Source organism: Oncorhynchus nerka, linkage group LG3 (assembly GCF_034236695.1).
Source record: "Oncorhynchus nerka isolate Pitt River linkage group LG3, Oner_Uvic_2.0, whole genome shotgun sequence".
Classification (NCBI taxonomy): Eukaryota; Metazoa; Chordata; class Actinopteri; order Salmoniformes; family Salmonidae; genus Oncorhynchus; species Oncorhynchus nerka.
In genome coordinates, this window is record NC_088398.1 from 73,997,276 (window position 1) to 74,018,105 (window position 20,830).

The 20,830-nt window shown below is 43.6% G+C and overlaps 1 protein-coding gene across 1 annotated transcript in view; it reads right to left on the reverse strand.

The window, feature by feature from the left end:
- Nucleotides 1–7,355: 7,355 nt before the first annotated feature.
- The window catches only part of LOC115121724 (norrin-like), a 100,897-nt gene continuing 87,422 nt past the window's right edge, over nt 7,356–20,830 (reverse strand). Inside the window, exon 4 of the mRNA XM_065015736.1 lies at nt 7,356–8,451. Coding sequence (XP_064871808.1) covers nt 8,227–8,451 — 225 coding nt within the window. The 3' untranslated portion in view covers nt 7,356–8,226. The remainder of the gene's footprint in view (nt 8,452–20,830) is intronic.

Below are 20,830 nucleotides of genomic sequence, written 5' to 3' on the forward strand. Positions count from 1 at the left end.
ATCCTGTAGGCTAGCAATGATAGTGTCTTCATTACCCTTCTCCCAGATAGAGAAACCCCACAGTTCAGTGTGAAGGGAGAGTACAGCAGCTGGCTAGAATCCTGTAGGCTAGCAATGATAGTGTCTTCATTACCCTTCTCCCAGATAGAGAAACCCCACAGTTCAGTGTGATGGGAGAGTACAGCAGCTGGCTAGAATCCTGTAGGCTAGCAATGATAGTGTCTTCATTACCCTTCTCCCAGATAGAGAAACCCACAGTTCAGTGCCCTCCCTCAGTAACTGTGATTCCGGAGTAACATTCATCACACAAACGGGCAGTTTCTCCTTCACTGAGATACCAACGGTACATGCCAGCAACAGGTTGCTCTTGTCAAATATTTCAACACCCTCAGTTTTGTCATTGTTTACTGTCCCCTCAACTTAACCAGTTATAAACATTTCACTTCTGGAGGGAATAATCGTGTCATTAATCACCACTTTACACACTCCCCCTGCCCCTCCCCTGAAAATCAACGGAATCTGCTTCCCCAAAACACAACATGTTTTTCTTTCTCAAATCAAGTACAACCCCGTATTTTACTAGGAAGTTTGTCCGTATCGGTGCACCCTGGTTTGCGTCGCTAGCGACTACAAAATCCCAGGTTAGATTCAAACTGTCAATGTTCATGACTGTGGACCAGCTCCCCAGAACTGAGAGAAACTGTCCATTTGCCACTTTAACTGTGCTGTGCTATGGTTGCAGTGTGTGTTGGGGTGTCAGTGTAAGTATGTGTGAGTGCGTGGTTAGAGTCCAGTGTGTGTGCATAGAGTCAATGCATAGAGTTAACGCAGGTAGTCCAGGTAGCCATTCAATGAGATAATTAGCGGTCTTATTGCTTGGGGGTAAAAGCTTTTCACGGTCCTGTTGGTTCCAGACTTGGTACTGCTCCCGCACAGCAAGCAGAGAGAACAGTCTATGGTAGTATATGTTGATGTTGGTTAAAGAAGCCATGGATTGGCAAGAAGAGAGGAGATGGAATGTAGCTATCAGTAACTGGATTTGGAATGGATGGAGTTTGCCCAAACTGCAGGCAATTATTGAGAGTAGAGTTTATTTAACAGGGTGTGTGTATTCCAATGGCCCAACAGAGGGCGACAATGTCACACAATACCTTTTACCCTGGAGCAGGGTTCCCCAAACTCGGTCCTGGGTGCACATTTTGGTTTTGCCATAGTACAACACCACTGATTTAAACAACCAACTCATGAAGCTTTGATGATTTTAATCAGATGTGTAGTGCTAGGGCAAAAACCAAAAGGTGCACCCAGGTGGGGCCCCAGGACCGAGTTTGAGAAACCGCGCTCTGGAGGACAGGGTTAATTTCATGTACCCAATCCAAAAATTACCCACAGTCCTATACAGCTTTGGGGTTACCAGATCTGAAAGGACCAGATAAGTGGAATAAATATGTTATGTTTGGTGATGGCTAATCTAAGGCTCCCAATGAATCTAGAGGAGCTTTACACCTATAACAACGATAATGGGCTCCCAAGTAGCAAAGTGGTCTAAGGCACTGCATCTCAGTGTAAGAGCTGTTGCTACAGTCCCTGGTTCAAATCCAGGCTGTGTCACATCTGGCTGTGATTGGGAGTCCCATAGGGTGGGGCACAATTGGCCCAGCATCGTCTGGGTTTGGCTGGGGTAGGTTGTAATTGTAAGTAAGAATTTGTTCTTAACTTGACTTGCCTAGTTAAATAAAAACCTGAGGGATTGGGTTGTATAAATACAGTTGATTTTAGAAGGCAGATTGTAACTTGTTTTTGTTGTTGACTGTGTTCTGGAAACACAATTAAAGATTAGTGTACGTTTTCAGTAACTACAAAGGATGGTGATGGATGGATTGATGCTTTACTGTAATAAAGAGGATAGTACACTATCTTCTGTGACTTTGGAGAGCAATAGAAAATGAGAAAAAAAATAACTGTAAGTTATTTTGCTCAAGTTTAATGACATCAACATACTTGATCCATGTTCTCTCAGCAGTGCCTCTGTTATCTTCCTATTGATCCACTGAATATTACTGTGTGTGTTCCTGTGTTTTTGTTTATTTACTTTCGCAGTACATAATGTTGGTCTACAATAACAGTGTGTGTAGTGTCCAGTACATAATATTGGTCTACAATAACAGTGTGTTTAGTGTCCAGTACATAAAGTTGGTCTATATTAACAGTGGGTGTAGTGTCCAGTACATAAAGTTGATCTATATTAACAGTGTGTGTAGTGTCCAGTACATAAAGCTGGTCTACAATAACAGTGTGTGTAGTGTCCAGTACATAAAGTTGGTCTACAATAACAGCGTGTGGTGTCCAGTACATAATGTTGGTCTATATTAACAGTGTGTGTAGTGTCCAGTACATAATGTTGGTCTATATTAACAGTGTGTGTAGTGTCCAGTACATAAAGTTGGTCTACAATAACAGTGTGTGTAGTGTCCAGTACATAAAGTTGGTCTATATTAACAGTGTGTGTAGTGTCCAGTACATAATGTTGGTCTATATTAACAGTGTGTGTAGTGTCCAGTACATAATGTTGGTCTATATTAACAGTGTGTGTAGTGTCCAGTACATAATGTTGGTGTACATTAACAGTGTGTGTAGTGTATTGTATCTATACACACAACTCTCGACACATCCACTTTTTACCTTGCATGGTTCACCACTAGTACAGGTAATCTTCATGTCTAATATAAAGACCTGAAATGCACTATATGATTAAAACAACGTAGGATATTCCTTCCAACCATACTTTACCCAGCAGCAACAGGTCAAACTGATCATGTTGTGTTTTGCACCGTTCTAAAGAGCATCAGACTGTGAAGTCATCATCCGTCCTTATAGCTCATTGGTCAACACCATAGTGCCCACAAATCTCATCACTAAGCTAAGGATCCTGGAACTAAACACCTCCCTCTGCAACTGGATGCTGGACTTCCTGAGGGGCTGCCCCCAGGTGGTAAGGGTAGGTAGCAACACATCTGCCGCGCTGATCCTCAACACAGGGGCCCCTCTGGGGTTCGTGCTTAGTCCCATTCCGTACTCCCTGTTCACCCACAACTGTGTGGACAAGCACGACTCCAACACCATCATTACATTTGCTGACAACACAACAGTGGTAGGCCTGATCACCGACAACAATGAGACAGCCTATAGGGAGGAGGTCAAAGACCTGGCAGTGTGGTGCCAGGACAACAACCACTCTCTCAATGTAAGCAAGACTAAGGAACTGATCGTTGAACTATAGGAAAAGGAGGGCCAAACAAGCCCCACATTCACATCGACGGGGCTGGTGGAGCGGGTCGAGAGTTTCAAGTTCCTTGGTGTCCGCATCACAGACAAACTGAATTGGTCCACTCACACAGACAGCATCGTGAAGAAGGCGCAGCAGCGCCTCTTCAACCTCAGGAGGCTGAAGAAATTCGGCTTGTCACCAAAAGCACTCACAAACTTCTACAGATGCACAATCGAGAGCATCCTGGCGGGCTGTATCACCGCCTGGTACGGCAACTGCTCCGCCCACAACCGTAAGGCTCTCCAGAGGGTAGTGAGGTCTGCACAACGCATCACCGGGGGCAAACTACCAGCCCTCCAGGACACCTACACCACCCGATGTTACAGGAAGGCCATAAAGATCATCAAGGACAACAACCACCCGAGCCACTGCCTGTTCACCCCGCTATCATCCAGAAGGCGAGGTCAGTACAGGTGCATCAAAGCTGGGACCGAGAGACTGAAAAACAGCTTCTATCTCAAGGCCATCAGACTGTTAAACAGCCACCACTAACATTGAGTGGCTGCTGCCAACACACTGACACGGACTCAACTCCAGCCACTTTAATAATGGGAATTGATGGGAAATGATGTAAAATATATCACTAGCCACTTTAAACAATGCTACCTAATATAATGTTACATACCCTACATTATTCATCTCATATGCATACGTATATACTGTACTCTATATCATCTACTGCATCCTTAAGTAATACATGTATCACTAGCCACTTTAACTATGCCACTTTGTTTACATACTCATCTCATATGTATATACTGTACTCGATACCATCTACTGTATCTTGCCTATGCTGCTCTGTACCATCACTCATTCATATATCTTTATGTACATGTTCTTTATCCCCTCACACTGTGTATAAGACAGTAGTTTTGGAATTGTTAGTTAGATTACTTGTTGGTTATTACTGCATTGTCGGAACTAGAAGCACAAGCATTTCGCTACACTCGCTTTAACATCTGCTAACCATGTGTATGTGACAAATAACATTTGATTTGATTTGAGATAGCCGTGAAGAGGGTACGACAACACCTTTTTCCCCTCAGGAGACTGAAAGGATTTGGCATGGGTCCCCAGATCCTCAAAAAGTTATACAGCTGCACCATCGAGAGCGCTGTGACAGATTGCATCACCGCCTGCTATGGCAACTGCTTAGAATCCGACCGTAAGGCGCTACAAAGGGCAATGTACGGCCAAGTACATCACTGGGGCCAAGCTTCCTGCCATCCAGGACCTCTATACCAGGCAGTGTCAGAGGAAGTTCTTAAAAATTGTCAAAGACTCCAGCCACCCTAGTCATAGACTGTTCTTTCTGCGACCGCATGGCAAGCGGTATCGGAGCGCCAAGTCTATGTGCAAAAGGCTCATTAACAGCTTCCACCCGCACATTTTTGCACTTCTGCTACGCTCTGTTTATAATTATCATTCATAGTCACATTACCCCTACCTACATGTACAAACTACCTCAACCCATCTGTACCCCGCACATTGACTTGCTTGATTGATATGTCATTGATATGTAATTTTAGTGTGTTCTTTTTTATTTTTTACTTTAGTTTATTCAGTAAATATTTTCTTAATATTACTTCTTAACTGCATTGTTGGTTAAGGGCTTGTAAGTCATAATTTCACAGTAAGATCTAGCTCGACCTCTTGCATTCGGTGCGTGCGACAAATACAATTAGATTAGATTTGATTTGATTAGATTAGATTTTTAAACATTTAGATTTGATTAGATTTGACAAATGCATTTGATTTGATATAGAAACCTAGGGCTGTGCGTAATCAAACCATTTCCTTTGGATGATTTGTATTATTATCACTCTTTTTGAGAAAAGTAAAGGTCTGTGTTATAATATGGATGATTTGAGACGTTATGAAAATACTATATGCGCCTTATTGTGTCACCTGGACACGACCCAGGAACTGAAATGAATTCTAAAGCTGATATTTGAGGGTGTTGTTTATGTTATTAGAATGACTACTGTGTGTGTGTGTTTATGTGTGTTTGTGTGTGTGTGTGTGTGTTTATGTGTGTGTGTGTGTGTGTGTGTGTGTGTGTGTGTGTGTGTGTGTGTGTGTGCTGGTGAGGAAGACACACACAGAGAGGAGACAGGCAGAAACAAAAGGACTGTTTATTAGGTTGACGTGTGACGCAGCCAGTCGCGCTGTCAGTCATGATCTGCATTAACAAATCAAACCAGCAATTTGTATGATTTCCTAGAGGACGGCACAGTTAGAGGCCATAGCTAAGAACAAAGGTGTGTGTGTGTGTGTGTGTGTGTGTGTGTGTGTGTGTGTGTGTGTGTGTGTGTGTGTGTGTGTGTGTGTGTGTGTGTGTGTGTGTGTGTGTGTGTGTGTGTGTGCGTGTGCATGTGTGTTTGTGTGTGTGATCTCTTTCTCAACAGGATTTCGAAGCACTTCAGTCATCACTTCTGTGGGACTCTGAGGTCTTTTCTTTAGTCCATCATTATCTTAACACCATTCTGCTCGATTCTAAAATGGAACCCTCTCCCCATACCTTCGTCTGGTAGATAGACACAGTACCTGACTCCTGATAAATCCAATGGTTTGGGACTGTCTTAAATGCACTAAAGTGGTAACATGCACAAATCCAGAGTAAGTCAAAAAAATGTATTTGAATTGTGAGCAGCACGAGCTGTAACACACAGATTCCATTCTCAAAGTATCTAAATATTGAAATTACATAATTAGTGAAGTACTTAATGATAGCAAATCATGTGTCAGTAATCATAAACTCTGGCACGATAATAATATTAATAGTTTCAACAATAACAACCACCAAATCATCAGTTTCACAGAGCATTGACAGACCATTTTTCAGTCCATATACCACTGCGCACAATGGTTTCCCATCACTGTATCTCCCAAACATAGCGTGTAGCCATCCCAACAACAGAATGTCCCTCTGGAAACTCCACTTTTGCACTCTGATGCATTTTGCGTTATATTCCCCTGGGCTATGGCCAAAGCACTCATTGTGTAAGAGTCTGTTCTCTGAGAGTACATCAGCTGGTGATATGGCCTGCCAGGGTTCATCATGTTTCACACAGATACAGTTGAAGTCGGAGGTTTACAAACACTTAGGTTCCAGTCATTAAAACTTGTTTTTCAACCACTCCACAAATTTCTTGTTAACAAACTATAGTTTTGGCAAGTCGGTTTGGACATCAACTTTGTATATGACACAAGTAATTTTTCCAACAATTGTTTACATACAGATTATTTCACTTATAATTGACTGTATCACAATTCCAGTTGGTCAGAAGATTACATACACTAAGTTGACTGTGCCTTTAAGGACAACAAAGTCAAGGTATTGGAGTGGCAATCACAAAGCCCTGACCTCAATCCTATAGAAGATTTGTGGGCAGAAATGAAAAAGCGTGTGCGAGCAAGGAGGCCTACAAACCTGACTCAGTTAAACCAGCTCTATCTGGAGGAATGGGCCAAAATTCACCAAACGTATTGTGGGAAGCTTGTGGAAGGCTACACGAAACATTTGACCCAAGTTAAACAATTTAAAGACAATGCTACCAAATACTAATTGAGTGTATGTTAACTTATGACCCACTGGGAATGTGATGAAAGAAATTAAAGCTGAAATAAATCATTCTCTCTACTATTATTCTGACATTTCACATTCTTAAAATAAAGTGGTGATCCTAACTGAACTATAACAGGGAATTTTTACTAGGATTAAATGTCAGGAATTGTGAAAAACTGAGTTGAAATGTATTTGGCAAAGGTGTATGTAAACTACCAACTTCAACTGTAGGTGAAGATCTGGTGGAGTATGTTACATGTTTATGGCCTGGCTAGGAGACAGGGGGAAGGTGTAGTTAAGCACAGTCATTACACATGTATCTCATAGGATACACGGCCTGCTCTGTCCCATGCTGCTTTTAATTATGCATGTTGTGCTGTTGGGTTTTATGACGTCGGCACCATACATTTATAGATGTAATTAGTGGTGAGAGTGGGGAGACGGTGTGTGTAATTAGTTGTTTCTGGGTCTGAACACATGAGGGAGAAGACAGTGTTCTATAGGATTCTGGGAAATGTCATCTACCCTCGATGGATTAGCAGGACTAACTCCTTCTGGGAGCCTTGAGGAGCCGAGTGTTCTCTTGGTTCTAGACACACAGAATTTGGGAACAGGGTTCCTAATGAGTCTCAGTTTGGGGACTGAGCTACTGGATGAGGACAGGAGCTCAGGTGAGTCTTGGTCCAGACTGATAAGTGGTATATTTAGAGGATTGACAAAGCAATTTGACAAAGAGTCAAGAAGAATGAAGGATCTCATGACTGACTTCTCAGTCAGGTCTAGAAACAGATGTAGAACCATGAAATGGTACATTCCTCCAAGTGGTGTATGAGGTGAGTTACTATGTAAAGCGCTTGGAGTAGTTCAGTTGGTAGAAATGCGCTATATAAGTCCAATCCATTATTGTTATTGGTTCAGAAATCTCCTGCCCTCCCTTCCCTAGGAACAACATTCTAAAAGGCAGATAGTCGTTGGGGCGCTGGAGTCCTCATCACAAACAGGCATGACGGTTCTAGATTCCTCCATGGGTCTAGCCTATACTCTCAGGTTCTAGAGTTCTATTGGGCACTAAGGGTTCCACTACTTGCAAATGAAGGCCAGGGGAAGTTTAAATCATCGTAATTTAATCATTATACAGGGACCAAAAACACTGACTCGGTCCATGGGTAGGGCCTGGACTTATAGGTTCTACAAAGGTGCAGGTTCTTCTAATTTACATGTTCTAGGATTCCACTCTTCACAGCTGTCGACTCGCAGGTGCAGAAACGTTCTCAAGGAGACAGTTCTAGAGTTCTAGAGTTCTAGAGTTTTAAAAAGTATTTTTCCCAGCTCAGCTGCACTCCTCACAGTTGCAGGCGAGAATGTAGCGGTAGGTTGCTGTGATGCGGCTCCCTCCGGCGCAGCGGAGTCTCACAGCCTTCAGCTTGGAGGTGTGGGGCTTGCAGCAGAAACAGGTACTCTTGAAGGGTTGCTTCAACACCGAGCTGAAGGAGATGAGAGGGTCGGAGCGGGACGTGTGGCTGCAGTGGCCCTCGCACCGAGCTAGCAACACCATCTGGAGAGGAGGAAGGGAGGAGAGGGGAGGGGAGGAGAGGAGAGGAGAGGGGAGAGAGAAGAAGAGGAGAGGGAGGGAGGAGAGAGAAGGAGAGGAGAGGGAGGAGAGGAGGAAGGGAGGAGAGGGGAGGGGAGGAGAGGAGAGGAGAGGGGGGAGAGGAGAGAGAAGAAGAGAAGAGGAGAGGGAGGGAGGGAGGAGAGGAGAGAGAAGGAGAGGAGAGGGAGGAGAGGGGAGGAAAGGAGAAAAAACATACATGAGCACTTCAAGGGAGTTTAGAAAACAATAAAGTTATGTTAACCTGTTCAAAGAGCTGTAGTCTATATACTGTAGTCTATATAAGAGCTGTAGTCTATATAGTCACTGTCACCAGTCAGGCTTTGTATTCTCTAGTCCACATTCTCTAGTCCCCCTATCCACATCATCCACATCGATGGGACAGTAGTGGAGAGGGTAGTAAGTTTTAAGTTCCTCGGCGTACACAATACAGACAAACTGAATTGGTCCACCCACACAGACAGCATCGTTAAGAAGGCGCAGCAGCGCCTTTTCAACCTCAGGAGGCTGAAGAAATTCGGCTTGTCACCAAAAACACTCACAAACTTCTACAGATGCACCATCGAGAGCATCCTGTCGGGCTGTATCACCGCCTGGTACGGCAATTGCTCCGCCCACAACCGTAAGGCTCTCTAGAGGGTAGTGAGGTCTGCACAACGCATCACCAGGGGCAAACTACCTGCCCTCCAGGACACCTACACCACCCGATGTCACAGGAAGGCCATAAAGATCATCAAGGACAACAACCACCCGAGCCACTGCCTGTTCACCCCGCTATCATCCAGAAGGCGAGGTCAGTACAGGTGCATCAAAGCAGGGACCGAGAGACTGAAAAACAGCTTCTATCTCAAGGCCATCAGACTGTTAAACAGCCACCACTAACATTGAGTGGCTGCTGCCAACACACTGACTCAACTCCAGCCACTTTAATAATGGGAATTGATGGATATTGATGTAAAATATATCACTAGCCACTTTAAACAATGCTACGTAATATAATGTTTACATACCCTACATTATTCATCTCATATGTATATGTATATACTGTACTCTATCATCTACTGCATCTGTATGTAATACATGTACCACTAGCCACTTTAAACTATGCCACTTTGTCTACATACCCTACATTACTCATCTCATATGTATATACTGTACTCGATACCATCTACTGCATCTTGCCTATGCCGCTCTGTACCATCACTCATTCACATATCTTTATGTACATATTCTTTATCCCTTTACACTTGTGTGTATAAGGTAGTACTTTTGGAATTGTTAGGTTAGATTACCCATTGGTTATTACTGCATTGTCGGAACTAGAAGCACAAGCATTTCGCTACACTCGCATTAACATCTGCTAACCATGTGTATGTGACAAATACATTTAATTTGATTCGATTTAGTGTAATCTAGAGCCTGCAGTCTGACCTAATCTGTGGCCTGGCACGTGCAGTAATAGGAGTTTGGCTAGGCTGTCTCATTGTTGACATTGAAAGCTCTGAGTTAGTCACACACACACACACACACACACACAAACACACACACACACACACACACACACACACACACACATGTAAATCACATGAGTAACATTTACATTTACATTTAAGTCATTTAGCAGACGCTCTTATCCAGAGCGACTTACAAATTGGTGCGTTCACCTTATGACATCCAGTGGAACAGCCACTTTACAATAGTGCATCTAAATCTTTTAAGGGGGGTGAGAAGGATTACTTTATCCTATCCTAGGTATTCCTTAAAGAGGTGGGGTTTCAGGTGTCTCCGGAAGGAGACAGTAATTGACAGTTGCTGATAGAGACATTAATTTCAAGATATTGTTTTTCAACATATTTTCAAAGAGGATATACAGTTGTCGGAAGTATACATACACTTAGGTTGGGGTCATTAAAACTCATTTTTCAACCACTCTCCAAATTTCTTGTTAACAAACTATAGTTTTGGCAAGTCGGTTAGGATATCTACTTTGTGCATGACACAAGTAATTTTTCCAACAATTGTTTACAGACAGATTATTTCACTTACAATTCACTGTATCACAATTCCAGTGGTTCAGACGTTTACATACACTAAGTTGACTGTGCCTATAAACAGCTTGGAAAATTCTAGAATATGATGTCATGGCTTTAGAAGCTACTGATAGGCTAATTGACATCATTTTAGTCAATTGGAGGTGTACCTGTGGATGTATTTCAAGGCCTACCTTAAACTTGACATCACGGGAAAATCAAAAGAAATCAGCCAAAAATAATTGTAAACCTCCACAAGTTTGGTTCACCATGGGACCACGCAGCCATCATACCGCTCAGGAAGGAGACATGTTCTGTCTCCTAGAGATGAACGTACTTTGGTGCGAAAAGTGCAAATCATCCCAGAACAACAGCAAAGGACCTTGTGAAGATGCTGGAGGAAACAGGTACAAAAGTATTTATATCCACAGTAAAATTAGTCCTTATATCGACATAACCTGAAAGGCCACTCAGCAAGGAAGTAACCTCGCCTGAGACCTGAAGACTTGTGTTCGCTCCGTTAGAGCAGCATAACAGGGGTGACACACCCGGTATCAACGCCCTAATTAGTGATGTTGGTTGTTCTAATGGCTCCATACTGTGTGTCTGTCAGAGGGACACAACATGGATGACCTGTGTCAGTGTGTTCTTAGCTACACAACATGGATGACCTGTTTCACTGTGTGTCTGTCAGAGGGACACAACATGGATGACCTGTGTCAGTGTGTTCTTAGCTACACAACATGGATGACCTGTGTCAGTGTGTTCTTAGCTACACAACATGGATGACCTGTTTCACTGTGTTCCTAGCTACACAACATGGATGACCTGTGTCACTGTGTTCTTAGCTACACAACATGGATGACCTGTGTCACTGTGTTCTTAGCTACATACCATGGATGACCTGATTCACTATGTTCCTAGCTACACATAATGGATGACCTGTTTCACTGTGTTCCTAGCTACATAACATGGATGACCGGTTTCACTGTGTTCCTAGCTACAGAACATGGATGACCTGTTTCACTGTGTTCTTTGCTACACAACATTGATTACCTGTTTCACTGTGTTCCTAGCAACAGAACATGGATGACCTGTTTCATTGTGGTCCTAGCTACAGAACATAGATGACCCATTTCACTGTGCTCCTGGCTACACAACATGGATGACCTGTTTCACTGTGCCTAGCTACAGAACATAGATGACCGGTTTCACTGTGTTCCTAGCTACAGAACATGGATGACCTGTTTCACTGTGTTCTTAGCTACACAACATGGATGACCTGTTTCACTGTGTTCCTGGCTACACAACGTGGATGACTTGTTTCACTGTGTTCCTAGCTACACAACGTGGATGACCTGTGTCACTGTGTTCCTAGCTACACAACATGGATGACCTGTGTCACTGTGTTCTTAGCTACACAACATTGATTACCTGTTTCACTGTGTTCCTAGCTACAGAACATGGATGACCTGTGTTCCTAGCTACACATAATGGATGACCTGTTTCACTGTGTTCTTAGCTACATAATATGGATGACCTGTTTCACTGTGTTCCTAGCTACATAACATGGATGACCTGTTTCACTGTGTTCCTAGCTACATAACATGGATGACCTGTTTCACTGTGTTCCTAGCTACACAACATGGATGACCTGTGTCACTGTGTTCTTAGCTACACAACGTGGATGACCTGTTTCACTGTGTTCTTAGCTACACAACATGGATGACCTGTTTCACTGTGTTCATAGCTACATAACATGGATGACCTGTTTCACTGTGTTCCTAGCTACATAACATGGATGACCTGTTTCACTGTGTTCCTAGCTACACAACATGGATGACCTGTGTCACTGTGTTCTTAGCTACACAACATGGATGACCTGTGTCACTGTGTTCTTAGCTACACAACATGGATGACCTGTTTCACTGTGTTCCTAGCTACACAACATGGATGACCTGTTTCACTGTGTTCTTAGCTACACAACATGGATGACCTGTCTCACTGTGTTCCTAGCTACACAACATGGATGATCTGTGTCACTGTGTTCCTAGCTACACAACATGGATGACCTGTGTCACTGTGTTCTTAGCTACACAACATGGATGACCTGTGTCACTGTGTTCCTAGCTACAGAACATAGAAGACCTGATTCACTGTGTTCCTAGCTACATACCATGGATGACCTGTTTCACTGTGTTCCTAGCTATAGAACATGGATGACCTGTTTCACTGTGTTCCTAGCTACATAACATGGATGACCGGTTTCACTGTGTTCCTAGCTACAGAACATGGATGACCTGTTTCACTGTGTTCCTAGCTACACAACATTGATTACCTGTTTCACTGTGTTCCTAGCAACAGAACATGGATGACCTGTTTCATTGTGATCCTAGCTACAGAACATAGATGACCCATTTCACTGTGCTCCTGGCTACACAACATGGATGACCTGTTTCACTGTGTTCCTAGCTACACAACATGGATGACCTGTTTCACTGTGTTCTTAGCTACACAACATGGATGACCTGTCTCACTGTGTTCCTAGCTACACAACATGGATGACCTGTGTCACTGTGTTCCTAGCTACACAACATGGATGACCTGTGTCACTGTGTTCTTAGCTACACAACATGGATGACCTGTGTCACTGTGTTCTTAGCTACACAACATGGATGACCTGTTTCACTGTGTTACTAGCTACACAACATGGATGACCTGTTTCACTCTGTTCTTAGCTACACAACATGGATGACCTGTGTCACTGTGCTCCTAGCTACACAACATGGATAACCTGTGTCACTGTGTTCTTAGCTACACAACATGGATGACCTGTGTCACTGTGTTCCTAGCTACAGAACATAGATGACCTGATTCACTGTGTTCCTAGCTACATACCATGGATGACCTGATTCACTATGTTCCTAGCTACACATAATGGATGACCTGTTTCACTGTGTTCCTAGCTACATAACATGGATGACCTGTTTCACTGTGTTCCTAGCTATAGAACATGGATGACCTGTTTCACTGTGTTCCTAGCTACACAACATGGATGACCTGTGTCACTGTGTTCCTAGCTACACAACATGGATGACCTGTGTCACTGTGTTCTTAGCTACACAACATGGATGACCTGTGTCACTGTGTTCTTAGCTACACAACATGGATGACCTGTTTCACTGTCTTCCTAGCTACAAAACATGGATGACCTGTTTCACTGTGTTCCTAGCTATAGAACATGGATGACCTGTTTCACTGTGTTCCTAGCTACACAACATGGATGACCTGTGTCACTGTGTTCCTAGCTACACAACATGGATGACCTGTGTCACTGTGTTCCTAGCTACAAAACATGGATGACCTGTTTCACTGTGTTCTTAGCTACACAACATGGATGACCTGTTTCACTGTCTTCCTAGCTACACAACATGGAAACCTGTGAGCTACACAACATGGATGACCTGTTTCACTGTGTTCCTAGCTACACAACATGGATGACCTGTGTACCTGTGTTTCACTGTACACAACATGGATGTGTTTCACTGTGTTCCCTAGCTACACCATGGATGACCTGTGTCATTGTGCTACACATAACATGGATGACCTGTTTCACTGTGTTCCTAGCTACACAACATGGATGACCTCTTTCACTGTGTTCCTAGCTACATAACATGGATGACCTGTTTCACTGTGTTCCTAGCTACACAACATGGATGACCTGTTTCACTGTGTTCCTAGCTACACAACATGGATGACCTGTTAGCTACACAACTGTGTGTCACTGTAGCTACACAACATGGATGACCTGATTCACTATGTTCCTACATAACATGGATGTGTTTCACTGTGTTCTAGCTACATAACATGGATGACCTGTTTCACTGTGTTCCTAGCTACATAACATGGATGACCTGTTTCACTGTGTTCCTAGCTACAGAACATGGATGACCTGTTTCACTGTGTTCCTAGCTACACAACATGGATGACCTGTGTCACTGTGTTTAGCTACACAATATGGATGACCTGTGTCACTGTGTTCCTAGCTACACAACATGGATGACCTGTGTCACTGTGTTCTTAGCTACACAACATGGATGACCTGTTTCACTGTGTTCCTAGCTACAAACATGGATGACCTGTTTCACTGTGTTCTTAGCTACACAACATGGATGACCTGTCTCACTGTGTTCCTAGCTACACAACATGGATGACCTGTGTCACTGTGTTCCTAGCTACAAAACATGGATGACCTGTGTCACTGTGTTCCTAGCTACAGAACATGGATGACCTGTGTCACTGTGTTCTTAGCTACATACCATGGATGACCTGATTCACTGTGTTCCTAGCTACAGAACATGGATGACCTGTTTCACTGTGTTCCTAGCTACAGAACATGGATGACCGGTTTCACTGTGTTCCTAGCTACAGAACATGGATATAGAACATGGATGACCTGTTTCACTGTGTTCCTAGCTACACAACATGGATGACCTGTTTCACTGTGTTCCTAGCTACACAACATGGATGACCTGTTTCACTGTGTTCCTAGCTGGACACAGCTACACAACATGGATGACCTGTGTCACTGTGTTCTTAGCTACACAACATGGATGACCTGTTTCACTGTGTTCCTAGCTACAGAACATGGATGACACTGTGTTCCTAGCTACACAACATGGATGACCTGTTTCACTGTGTTCCTACCTGTTTCACTGTGCTACACAACATGGATGACCCTGTTTCATAACATGATGTTCACTGTGTTCCTAGCTACACAACATGGATGACCTGTGTCACTGTGTTCCTAGCTACACAACATGGATGACCTGTTTCACTGTGTTCCTAGCTACATAACATGGATGACACTGTTCCTCACATACATGGATGACCTGTTTCACTGTGTTCCTAGCTACATAACATGGATGACCTGTTTCATTGTGATCCTAGCTACAGAACATGGATGACCTGTGTCACTGTGTTCCTAGCTACACAACATGGATGACCTGTGTCACTGTGTTCTTAGCTACACAACATGGATGACCTGTGTCACTGTGTTCTTAGCTACACAACATGGATGACCTGTTTCACTGTGTTCCTAGCTACACAACATGGATGACCTGTTTCACTGTGTTCTTAGCTACACAACATGGATGACCTGTGTCACTGTGTTCCTAGCTACACAACATGGATGACCTGTGTCACTGTGTTCCTAGCTACACAACATGGATGACCTGTGTCACTGTGTTCCTAGCTACAGAACATGGATGACCTGATTCACTGTGTTCCTAGCTACATACCATGGATGACCTGTTTCACTGTGTTCCTAGCTACAGAACATGGATGACCTGTTTCACTGTGTTCCTAGCTACATAACATGGATGACCTGTTTCACTGTGTTCCTAGCTACACAACATGGATGACCTGTTTCACTGTGTTCCTAGCTACACAACATGGATTACCTGTTTCACTGTGTTCCTAGCAACAGAACATGGATGACCTGTTTCATGGATCCTAGCTGAACCTGTGTCACTGTGTTCCTAGCTACACAACATGGATGACCTGTGTCACTGTGTTCTTAGCTACACAACATGGATGACCTGTTTCACTGTGTTCCTAGCTACAAAACATGGATGACCTGTTTCACTGTGTTCCTAGCTACAGAACATGGATGACCTGTTTCACTGTGTTCCTAGCTACACAACATGGATGACCTGTTTCACTGTGTTCCTAGCTACACAACATGGATGACCTGTGTCACTGTGTTCCTAGCTACACAACATGGATGACCTGTGTCACTGTGTTCTTAGCTACACATGGAACATGGATGACCTGTTTCACTGTGTTCTAGCTACACAACATGGATGACCTGTGTCACTGTGTTCCTAGCTACACAACATGGATGACCTGTTTCACTGTGTTCTTAGCTACACAACATGGATGACCTGTGTCACTGTGTTCCTAGCTACAGAACATGGATGACCTGTGTAGCTCCACCATAGCTACACTGACCTGTTCACTGTGTTAGCTACATAACATGGATGACCTGTTTCACTGTGTTCCTAGAACATGGATGACCTGTTTCACTGTGTTCCTAGCTACACAACATGGATGACCTGTGTCACTGTGTTCCTAGCTACACAACATGGATGACCTGTTTCACTGTGTTCCTAGCTACACAACATGGATGACCTGTGTCACTGTGTTCTAGCTACACAACATGGATGACCTGTTTCACTGTGTTCCTAGCTACATAACATGGATGACCTGTTTCACTGTGTTCCTAGCTATAGAACATGGATGACCTGTTTCACTGTGTTCCTAACATGGATGACCTGTGTCACTGTGTTCCTAGCTACACAACATGGATGACCTGTTTCACTGTGTTCTTAGCTACACAACATGGATGACCTGTTCACTGTGTTCTAGCTACATAACATGGATGACCTGTTTCACTGTGTTCCTAGCTACACAACATGGATGACCTGTTTCACTGTGTTCCTAGCTACACAACATGGATGACCTGTTTCACTGTGTTCCTAGCTACACAACATGGATGACCTGTGTCACTGTGTTCTAGCTACAAAACATGGATGACCTGTGTCACTGTGTTCTAGCTACACAACATGGATGACCTGTTTCACTGTGTTCCTAGCTACACAACATGGATGACCTGTTTCACTGTGTTCTTAGCTACACAACATGGATGACCTGTTCACTGTGTTCCTAGCTACACAACATGATGACCTGTGTCACTGTGTTCCTAGCTACACAACATGGATGACCTGTGTCACTGTGTTCCTAGCTACACAACATGGATGACCTGTGTCACTGTGTTCCTAGCTACACAACATGGATGACCTGTTTCACTGTGTTCCTCCTAGCATGGATGACATAGAACATGGATGACCTGTTTCACTGTGTTCCTAGCTACACAACATGGATGACCGGTTTCACTGTTTCTACTGTGGTGACCTGTTTCACTGTGTTCTAGCTACACAACATGGATGACCTGTTTCACTGTGTTCTAGCTACAGAACATGGATGACCTGTTTCACTGTGTTCCTAGCTACACAACATGGATGACCTGTTTCACTGTGTTCTTAGCTACACAACATGGATGACCTGTTTCACTGTGTTCCTAGCTACACAACATGGATGACCTGTGTCACTGTGTTCTTAGCTACAAAACATGGATGACCTGTTTCACTGTGTTCTAGCTATACAACATGGATGACCTGTTTCACTGTGTTCCTAGCTACACAACATGGATGACCTGTGTCACTGTGTTCCTAGCTACACAACATGGATGACCTGTGTCACTGTGTTTCTTAGCTACACAACATGGATGGTCATGAACATAGATGACCTGTGTCACTGTGTTCCTAGCTACATAACATGGATGACCTGATTCACTATGTTCCTAGCTACACATAATGGATGACCTGTTTCACTGTGTTCCTAGCTACATAACATGGATGACCGGTTTCACTGTGTTCCTAGCTACAGAACATGGATGACCTGTTTCACTGTGTTCTTAGCTACAGAACATGGATGACCTGTTTCACTGTGTTCTTAGCTACAGAACATGGATGACCTGTTTCACTGTGTTCCTTAGCTACATAACATGGATGACATGTTCATGTTCCTAGCTACACCATGGATGACCTGTTCACTGTGTTCCTAGCTACACAACATGGATGACCTGTTTCACTGTGTTCCTAGCTATAGAACATGGATGACCTGTTTCACTGTGTTCCTAGCTACACAACATGGATGACCTGTGTCACTGTGTTCCTAGCTACACAACATGGATGACCTGTGTCACTGTGTTCTTAGCTACAAAACATGGATGACCTGTGTCACTGTGTTCTTAGCTACACAACATGGATGACCTGTTTCACTGTCTTCCTAGCTACAAAACATGGATGACCTGTTTCACTGTGTTCCTAGCTACATAACATGGATGACCTGTTTCACTGTGTCATGGATGACCTGTGTCCTGTGCCTACACACAACATGGATGACCTGTTGTTCTTAGCACTGTGTTCTTAGCTACACAACATGGATGACACTGTGTTCAGCTACAAAACATGGATGACCTGTTTCACTGTGTTCTTAGCTACACAACATGGATGACCTGTCTCACTGTGTTCCTGGCTACACAACATGGATGTGTGTCACTGTGTTCCTAGCTACAAAACATGGATGACCTGTGTCACTGTGTTCTTAGCTACACAACATGGATGACCTGTTTCACTGTCTTCCTAGCTACAAAACATGGATGACCTGTTTCACTGTGTTCCTAGCTATAGAACATGGATGACCTGTTTCACTGTGTTCCTAGCTACACAACATGGATGACCTGTGTCACTGTGTTCCTAGCTACACAACATGGATGACCTGTGTCACTGTGTTCTTAGCTACACAACATGGATGACCTGTGTCACTGTGTTCCTAGCTACACAACATGGATGACCTGTTTCACTGTCTAACTAGCTACAAAACATGGATGACCTGTTTCACTGTTTTCCTAGCTATAGAACATGGATGACCTGTTTCACTGTGTTCCTAGCTACACAACATGGATGACCTGTGTCACTGTGTTCCTAGCTACACAACATGGATGACCTGTGTCACTGTGTTCTTAGCTACACAACATGGATGACCTGTGTCACTGTGTTCTTAGCTACACAACATGGATGACCTGTTTCACTGTCTTCCTAGCTACAAAACATGGATGACCTGTTTCACTGTGTTCTTAGCTACACAACATGGATGACCTGTCTCACTGTGTTCCTAGCTACACAACATGGATGACCTGTGTCACTGTGTTCCTAGCTACAAAACATGGATGACCTGTGTCACTGTGTTCTTAGCTACACAACATGGATGACCTGTTTCACTGTGTTCCTAGCTACACAACATGGATGACCTGTGTCACTGTGTTCTTAGCTACACAACATGGATAACCTGTGTCACTGTGTTCTTAGCTACACAACATGGATGACCTGTGTCACTGTGTTCCTAGCTACAAACATGGATGATTCCTGTTCCTAGCTACATACCATGGATGACCTGATTCACTATGTTCCTAGCTACACATAATGGATGACCTGTTTCACTGTGTTCCTAGCTACATAACATGGATGACCTGTTTCACTGTGTTCCTAGCTATAGAACATGGATGACCTGTTTCACTGTGTTCCTAGCTACATAACATGGATGACCTGTTTCACTGTGTTCCTAGCTACAGAACATAGATGACCCATGTGCTCCTTACACAACATGGATGACCTGCTACCTGTGTTCCTAGCTACACAACATGGATGACCTGTTTCACTGTGTTCCTAGCTACACAACATGGATGACCTGTGTCACTGTGTTCCTAGCTACATAACATGGATGACCTGTTTCACTGTTTTTCTAGCTACACAACATGGATGACCTGTTTCACTGTGTTCCTAGCTACACAACATGGATGACCTGTTTCACTGTGTTCTTACTACACAACATGGATGACCTGTTTCACTGTGTTCCTAGCTACACAACATGGATGACCTGTTTCACTGTGTTCCTAGCTACACAACATGGATGACCTGTTTCACTGTGTTCCTAGCTACAAAACATGGATGACCTGTGTCACTGTGTTCTTAGCTACACAACATGGATGACCTGTTTCACTGTGTTCCTAGCTACATACCATGGATGACCTGATTCACTGTGTTCCTAGCTACACAACATGGATGACCTGTTTCACTGTGTTCCTAGCTACATAACATGGATGACCTGTTTCACTGTGTTCCTAGCTACACAACATGGATGACCTGTTTCACTGTCTTCCTAGCTACACAACATGGATGACCTGTTTCACTGTGTTCCTAGCTACACAACATGGATGACCTGTGTCACTGTGTTCCTAGCTACACAACATGGATGACCTGTTTCACTGTGTTCCTAGCTACACAACATGGATGACCTGTTTCACTGTGTTCCTAGCTACACAACATGGATGACCTGTTTCACTGTGTTCTTAGCTAACATGTGTTCCTAGCTACAGAACATGGATGACCTGTTTCACTGTGTTCCTAGCTACATAACATGGATGACCTGTTTCACTGTGTTCAAAGCTACACAACATGGATAACCTGTGTCACTGTGTTCTTAGCTACACAACATGGATGACCTGTGTCACTGTGTTCCTAGCTACATACCATGGATGACCTGATTCACTATGTTCCTAGCTACACAACATGGATGACCTGTTTCACTGTGTTCCTAGCTACATAACATGG